An 8162-nucleotide genomic window follows, 5' to 3' on the forward strand; every position below is an offset into this window, starting at 1 on the left:
TACCTCAGCTGTGCAATGGATGGTGCTTCATAAATAGGGACGAGCAAATCGACTAAACCGGTAGTATAAAACTGGATTATTGGACCAAATTTAACCGACTTCATTGTATTTTTTAATATTCTCTACATTTCATTTTGTTTAAGGTAAAAATGTTAGGTTTCATTTTAAGGCAGTGTTATATTTGAATATAATATCATGGTTAAATTGTTTTTTTAATGACGCAAAACTGAATCGAAAATGATAATAATGATTATCGGGGAGAAAGCGAAAAGGAAAGGGAAATATATATCTTGCAAAAATGACGTGGGAGTGCATACCATCTTTATTTCCGGAAAACAAAAACACTGCCTTAAAATGAAACCAAACATTTTTACCTATATATATATATATATATATATAATCTTTACTTTTTAATAATAAATGATGCCTCAAGAGATAAGCTCTGCCCAGTTTCGGTAGCTCTAGGGAATCCATACCCAATATCCAGATAGTTCCGAGAGATCATCGTAATGAGTAGGGTTCATTAGGAAGTCACCTCATTCACTTGAATGTTCATCTAGAGATCCACACAGGGCTCCATTTACCTAGATTTTTTGGGAGGTCATCCGGGAACTAACCCCAGCCAATCTCTCATACTTCCATAATCTTGTCGATCAGATAAAAATCTTGGACTCACTCAGTACACGTCAAACGAGCTCTTGCCTCAATGAGCTCTCACTCAGATACATCAATATGCAGTATGTAGAAATAAAGCTTGTAGAGGTTTAAGCTGACATTATCTAAGATTCAGAGAATCTAGAGTCCAACAGAGTTAAAACTTTACAAATATCAGAGTTTTAGTAGCAAAAAAACTCTACTCGTGCAGAGACTCTTCTCTTATAATACAAGGTTCCGATTATTATTTATTCATTCATTCACTCATTCTGAACGCACATAATACTATTTCTATTTTCCTATTCTTTGACTTGAGCATCAGAGAGGTAACCTGGAACAACCTTTTGGCCCCTTCGAACGTTCTTGTTTGTGCTTCCAGATCTGAAGGTGCAATCCGAGCTTCCAAAGCGAGATCCGACCTCCAATAGCCCTCACGATTTTCATCAACATCAATTGGCGCCTCTCTAGGAAGTCGTGAGCAGAAGACATAGATATGTGGGGATGAAGAGGACGAAGAACAAGTCCTAGAGACGATCAATGAAGAGGTGTGGTGAATCTCAGTATGGATCATTTGGCCCAGTTGATTAATAGTTTTGTCGAAAAGGCCCTTCGTCGAAATCAAGTTCCACCACCACCTCTGCCTGAGCATCTAGAATCCATGTGGGAGGAAATCAGGATGTTGGACAGACAAGTCGACCTCCTCCAATAGACAGGGAGAGCCCACTCCCTAGAATACTAAATGAAGACCTCTCACTCAATTTTTGTCAACCGATCGTCAGGGATTACGATGGGAATACATACTCGGAAGAGCATTTAGGGAGGTTAAACAATACCGCCTTGCTATATAGATACTCATATGGGGTGAAGTGTCGAGTCTTCCTCACCACCTTAGTGGGTCCAGCCAGAGGTGGTTCGATCTGCTGCCGCCCAGTCTTTTACAAGTTTTCGAGAATTTATTGTCATATTTATGAACCAATATGTTATACGCCACAAGCAAGAGATATTTGAAGACCTCTATGGGCTTGTTCAATGTGAAACAGAGTGAGGCAGAGTCGTTAAGGGATTCATCAGGTGATTTAACAGTGCGGCCCTGGAGGTGCTGACTGTTGCTACCGAGACATTAGTAAATGCCTTCACGCAAGGTCTCCGGGGAGAACATTTTTTCCAATTCTTTGATAAAATAAAACCCCTCGCAGTTATGATGAGCTTCTGAGCCGAGCTGAGAAATACGTGAACCTTGAAGATGCACAGAATCAGAGGCAGATATATGTTAGGTCAGGAAAAAAGGATAAAGGGAAGGAGAAGGTAGAACCAAGCAGGAAGAGGCCAGCAGAGAGAGTCGAGGAGCGTGGCCGAGGTGTGGGGCAGTTTTCTTATGCACAGTTAGCTATGAGTTTGGAAAGGGCCATGGCGATCTGTGAGGAAAGAAGGAAGTTATAAAGCTCGAGACAAGCCAAGAGAGTTCCACGTTTACATCCCTCAGATAAATTATGTGAGTTTCAGCAATAACATGGCCACACCACTAATGATTGTCAGAGACTGGGAGAAGAGGTGGAAAGAATCGTGTAGAGAGATTTATATAAAAATGACCTCTTGGCCCGAGCTGAGGGGCATCATCAAGCTAATGAGAGAGGTCGGTGACCTCTCTGGGCTAATCAGAGGGCACCACCTAGGGAAAACCGACCTAATCAGGGGGGTTGGGCTGACCCTCCACAGGAGAAAGGTAACCGAGGACCTCAGGTCAAACAAATATCCAACGACCCGAATGTGCTCCCCAAAGCTCGACAGTTCAAATAAAAAAGAGGAACTTTGACTCTGAAAAGGACAAGATAATAAAGGATCCAATGGATGAGCTGCTTAGGGCTGGACACATATGGAAGGTCTTTTCCCAACATGGTTATCGAATGTCCTAGTTAACAAGCGTTCGGGAAGATAGAGGATGTGTTTTGATTTCAAAGATCTCAATAAAGCGTGCCCGAAAGATTTTTATCCTTTGCAAAGATTGATCAGGTGGTTGACTTCACCAGAAGACAACAATACTTGTGTCTGATGAACGCCTATCAGAGATATCATCAGATCTCACTGGCATAAGAGGATAAAGATAAAGTAAGCTTTATCACCACTAAAGGGACATTTTGTTGTGTGGTAATGTCCTTAGGATAAAAAAATGTGGGAGCTACGTATCAAAGACTCATGGAAAAGGTTTTCTCAGCTCAAGTTGGTCGGTATGTGTAGGTATACGTGGATGATATTTTGGTGAAGTTCAAGAGCTTGGCTCACCTCATAGCCGACCTCCAAAAGACCTTCGCCAATTTGGGGTCCTATGGTTTAAAGCTGAACCCCAAAAATGTGTTTTCGAGGTCAAGAGTGGAAAGATTCTAGGCTATATGGTAACAGAAAGCGGAATTGAGGTCAACCCTGAGAAAGTAAAGGTCATTCAGACTATGTCATCTCTCGGGAATTTCTATGAGGTCCAAAAGCTTGCCGGGAGGATTGTCGCTTTATCACGATTTATATCAAGGGTAGCGCATCACAGTCTACCCTTCTTCCGCGTTCTCCGAATAGCTAAGAAATTTTAATAGGATGAAGAATACAAGAAAGCATTTGAGGAGTTGAAGAAGTACTTAGCCGAACTTCCAATATTAGCAAAGCCAGTTCCAGGAGAACAGTTATACGTCTATCTCTCACCCACCGAAGCGGCTGTGAGTTCGGTCCTAATTAAAAAGGAGGGCACAGAACAGAGCCCCATTTATTACATCTCTCACGCACTCAAAGCAGCTGAGCTCAGATACGCGGTGGTAGAAAAACTCGCTTTGGCTTTGTTCTCAACGGATCAGAGATTAAGGTCATACTTCTTATCTCACCCAGTTATGGTCCTCACCAGCAGCTCTCTCGAGAGCAAAATGATTCATGCAGTTATCTCAGGCGGTTGCTTGAGTGGACCACTGAACTGAGGGAGTACAATATACGGTATGGACCTAGGACAACCATCAAAGCACAAGTCTTGACTGACTTCTTGGCTGAAAGTTTGCATGTCGAAGTGAAAGATTTGTGGAAGGTATATGTGGTTGTCTGGTCCACCATTGAAGGCAACAGAGTAGGAGTGTTATTGATCTATCCAAAGTAAGGTGAGGTAAAGTTGGTCGTGAGGTTGAACTACAGAGCATCTAATAATGAACCAGAGTACGAAGCGTTCTTAGCTGACTTGAAGGCAGCACAACAGGTAGGAGCCGCCCAGGTGCACATTTTTTCTGATTTACAATTGGTAGCCCAACAATTGAATGGATCTTATGACATAAAAAATGAAAAGCTGGTAGAATACGTGAAGGCAATGGAGGCAGCGAAAGAGCTCTTCACCGAGCTTTCATTTAAGAAAATCCATAGAGAAGAGAATAAGAAGACTAACATCCTTGCTAAAATATCCAACTCACTCCATAGTTGGAAATCAAGGGAGGTGATGGTCTAGGTAAAATTGAGTCTCTACTTAGGCCCTTCTCCTCAAGAACTCGAAGACAGTACTGGTGAGAGCCGAGTTATTGGTGTATAAAGATTGTGATCTCCCTCGAGATCCAAAAAAATCCTATATACTGAAGCATCGAAGTCTTCAATTTATACTTGTTGAAGGATTTATGTAGAAGATATCACTCTCTTGACCTCTTCTAAAATGTTACGATCTCAATTAATCCGATTACATACTAAGGGAAATTCATGAAGTTTATCGTGAAAATCAATTGGGAGCTTATTTCTTGACACGAAAAGCATTCATGGCCGGGTACTTTTGTCCATATATGCAGAAAGATGTCTGATCCCTTGTAAGCTGTCAACGTTAAGCTAAGCTCCAACATCAACCAGCTGCAATGGTGAAAATATAGTGGCGGCTTGTCCGTTGACCAATGGGGAATCAACATAGTAAGGCCTTTCCCCGTGGCTCCCCCCAGCTCAAAAAAATTCTTGCTCGTAGCTATTGACAATTTTTTAGAATGGGTGGAGGCCGAGGCTTTCAGCAAAACTTCACAACCGTAGCTTACTCTCAAAGCATCGAGCAAGTGGAGCTCACCAACATATCACTAATAAACCAGACTTTGGAATGCAAAGAAAATTGGGTGGAAGAGCTCACGAGCGTGCTATGGTCATACAGGACCACTCCAAAGATTGGCCACGAGGAAATACCTTTCAACCTGATTTATGGAAATGAAGCAGTCCTTTCGGCGAAGATCGGAGAATAGACATCGAGAATCATGTTTTATGATGAAAAAATTGATGAAAGACTGGTAGAGGATCTAGATCTAGTGGAAGAAAAGAGAGAAGCTACATCCAATAGAATGAAATATTACAAAGGACACATAGTTAAGTCCTACAACTGAAGGGTCATTCAGAGTACCTTTCAAGCTAGAGACCTGGTTTAAAAGAAGGTTCAAGATGTTGATGTTGGGAAGTAGGATCCTAGATGGGATGGGCCATTCAAGTTGATAGAGAAGCTCAGTTCAGACATCTACTATCTAGAGGACTTAGCAAAGAGGAAGTTGAAGAGGCTGTGGAATTCTTACCACCTCCATAAATATTATGCTTAGATGTATTAATTTAGTTTCACGTCTTTTTTTAATTAATTTTATGGAAAGAACATCATACTTTGGTTTTGGGTCAAGTCACATTTATTATTCTTATAAGATTCCACATTTTGTTAGAAACTATTGCAGATACGAGTTTTCACCTTACTCCAACTCAGGATCTCTGATTACGCAGGGCTCACCTCGCCTAAATTACCCCAGGCTCATAAGGGTTTTCACGCAACCTCAGCTCAGGAGCTCTGATTACGTTAGGGCTCACCTCGCCTCGATCGCGCCGGACTTATAAGGGTTTTCACCTCACTTTAGCTCAGAAGTTCTGAATACGTCAGGGCTCATCTTGCATAGTTTTCACCTAACCTCGGCTTAGGAGCTCTGATTTCGTTAGAAATCACCTCGCCTCGGCTACGTCGGGCTGATAAGGATTTTCACACGACCTCAGCTTAGAGGCGCTAATGTGCTTGAATAAAAGTGTTTGGTCGAGCTCCTTGAGCTCGGTCGACCTCTCACAAGATGACGTTATCTAGTTATTATTTATTTAGAAGCTGATTACATCAGAAATCACCTCGCCTCTGCTACGTCAGGCTTATAAGAGTTTTCACCAGACTTCAGGTTAGGGGCGCCAATTTTCCCGAATACAAGTGTTTGGCCGAGCTTCCAGAGCCCGTCTGACCTATCACAAGATGACCTTATCTGGTCATTATTTATTAAAGTGTTTGAACGAGCTCCAAGAGCCCGATCGATCTCTCTTTCATTGACCTTTATTTGGTTATTTGTTCAAGTGTTCATCCCACCCAGAGCTTGGCCGACTTCTCTCACATAGATCTTTATTTGGTTATTTGTTCAATTGTTTTGCCGAGCCCCAAGAGCCCAATCGACCTCTCACAATGACCCTTTGTTTATTTATTAAGTAATGGGTCGAGCTCCTAAATCCCAACCTACTTCTCAAGTGCATGTGATTAATTATTAAATGTTAGAGCTCGACAGATCTCATTCAAAAACTCAGCTATAACAAAGGAGTTGAAGATAATATTCCGCTCTTAAGGAGCTCAGTACACACAAAACAAATTACATGTTTTTACATATCTAGAGGAGGATCATCTAAGATCTTCTTTGCAATAAGAAAACCGGTTGAAGCTCCCTCCGGAGGATAGCCTGCAGCCTTAAATTGAGCTACGCAGCCATTGAATCCCACGTTGAGAACCGATTATCAACTCAAACTCCTCCGACTTCGGGAATGCCTCCTTGAAGACCTCTGCGCCCTTGTCCAGATCAACTCGGGCAGAAGCAGCGTCCTACTGAGCCAAGGCCAGCTCCTCACTGATAGCCCGAGTCTCCTCCTTCGAACCTTCTAGGTGAACCTCGGCCACCCGTAGCTCATTTTTCAGCTTCAGAAGCTTGACTTCAAAACCATGGCTTATGTCAGCCTCCTACCTCTTAGTTTTGGCTAACTCCTGCTCCAGAGCCAAAGTGAGGTCGGTCAGTTTCTGCGTCAGTTGAGCCAAGGTAAGCTCAAAGGCCCGGGAGTCCTTTGAGAATTGCTTCTGGAATCTGCTGGCTCGCAGAGTGACCTTGATTTTCAGAATGGCAGAATAAAAAAAGACAAAGAAAGAGAGTTAGCAAGAATCTTGACAAAGATATTAGAACAACACCTAAGCAACCTTACCTTAGCATTGGCACTATTAGACCTCAGGGTGAGCTCAGACTAACTCAGACCCTGAAGGAAGTCTGAGTTGGACACAGAGGCGATGTCCAACATTACAGCTCCGAACAGGGGATTATTTCCGTCCCCAACAATGTGAAGGTCATCCATGTACATGTCGTTTAGGTTGGAGCAACAACAGATGACTCTCAAATGGTTTTCCAACCTCACTTGTCGGAAGGGCAAAACATCAGCATGGACAGGCCTAACCTCACCGGTCACCACTACTGGCAGACAAACCTTGAGGGCTTTCAAGGGATTGTAGCTTCCTGGATGAGGTGTTTTGGGGAAATTCGGGCCCCTCAAAAATGGTCATACTAGGGACCTCCTCCCTGCTAACCTTCTTCGCTAGAACCTTTTCCTTGTCGGGACCAGTGAAGTTGGCCTTTTGTTTCCTTCTGGCCTCAGCCCTTTTGATGATGCGTTAATGACAAGAGTAGAAGCTCAGTCAGTAAAATACACACACACATATATATAAACTAATAATAATAATAATAAAGTGGAAACAAGGGCCGTGCTGATCTTCATTCCCTCATTGCCCTGAGGGGAAACTTTTGCCGAGCTGAGACCATAGTAGCACAAGAGGTCCTCAACCAGGAGGGTTGGAGTATGGAAGCGCCAACCCCTGATAGCCTCAAAGGCCCCGACAAGAGATAGGCTCTTGCGGAAGCCAGAGGTGGTGAGGGCAGCTCAAGGAGAGCAGCTCGCCACTCGGAGCTGATGTCCCTTGGGTCAAAGGGGTTGGAAAAATGGTTTTTTCAGTATTTTTTTGAGCTTGGGGCACCCTAAAAAATGACAGTTGAGATGGACTGATAAGTAGAAGGGTTCTTATTCAGACCTCTTGGGGGGATAAAAATGGGTGAAATAAAAAAAATCAGCCTCAAGTAAGCTTCTTAAAAAAAACTACAAAATTACATAAGGTACGGAAAGCATTGGGGGTACATTGGCCGATGTGGGTTTGGTAGAATTGGCTGAGGTGCTGAAAAAATAGGGTGGGAGAGGAAATCGGAGTCCATCCTCTAGTTGATCTTAGTATAAGGTGTAATAGCCCGAAGAGGGAGTATGAAATCTCTCCTCAGAATGAGGAAAGACAAATTTGTAGTCAGAAGGAGCAAGAGAGAGACTTCGGAGTTGATCCTCATATGAAGCATCCAACCACGAAGATTAGAGTTCGAACTAGGGATCACACATCCAAACTGGCTGCTCGGTGTGATAGAAACCGAGCTGGTTCCAGACTGGGC

The 8162-nt window shown here is 43.0% G+C and overlaps 1 protein-coding gene across 1 annotated transcript; it reads left to right on the plus strand.

Moving 5' to 3' along the window:
• Positions 1-3041: 3041 nt before the first annotated feature.
• On the plus strand, positions 3042-4120 carry LOC140810218 (uncharacterized). Its single transcript, XM_073168090.1, has 4 exons — positions 3042-3125; positions 3237-3356; positions 3443-3712; positions 3794-4120. Exons 1-4 carry the CDS (start codon positions 3042-3044, stop codon positions 4118-4120), a joined length of 801 nt encoding a protein of 266 aa, XP_073024191.1.
• The last annotated feature ends 4042 nt before the right edge of the window (positions 4121-8162 follow it).

Source organism: Primulina eburnea, chromosome 13, assembly GCF_022965805.1.
Source record: "Primulina eburnea isolate SZY01 chromosome 13, ASM2296580v1, whole genome shotgun sequence".
NCBI classification, from domain to species: domain Eukaryota; kingdom Viridiplantae; phylum Streptophyta; class Magnoliopsida; order Lamiales; family Gesneriaceae; genus Primulina; species Primulina eburnea.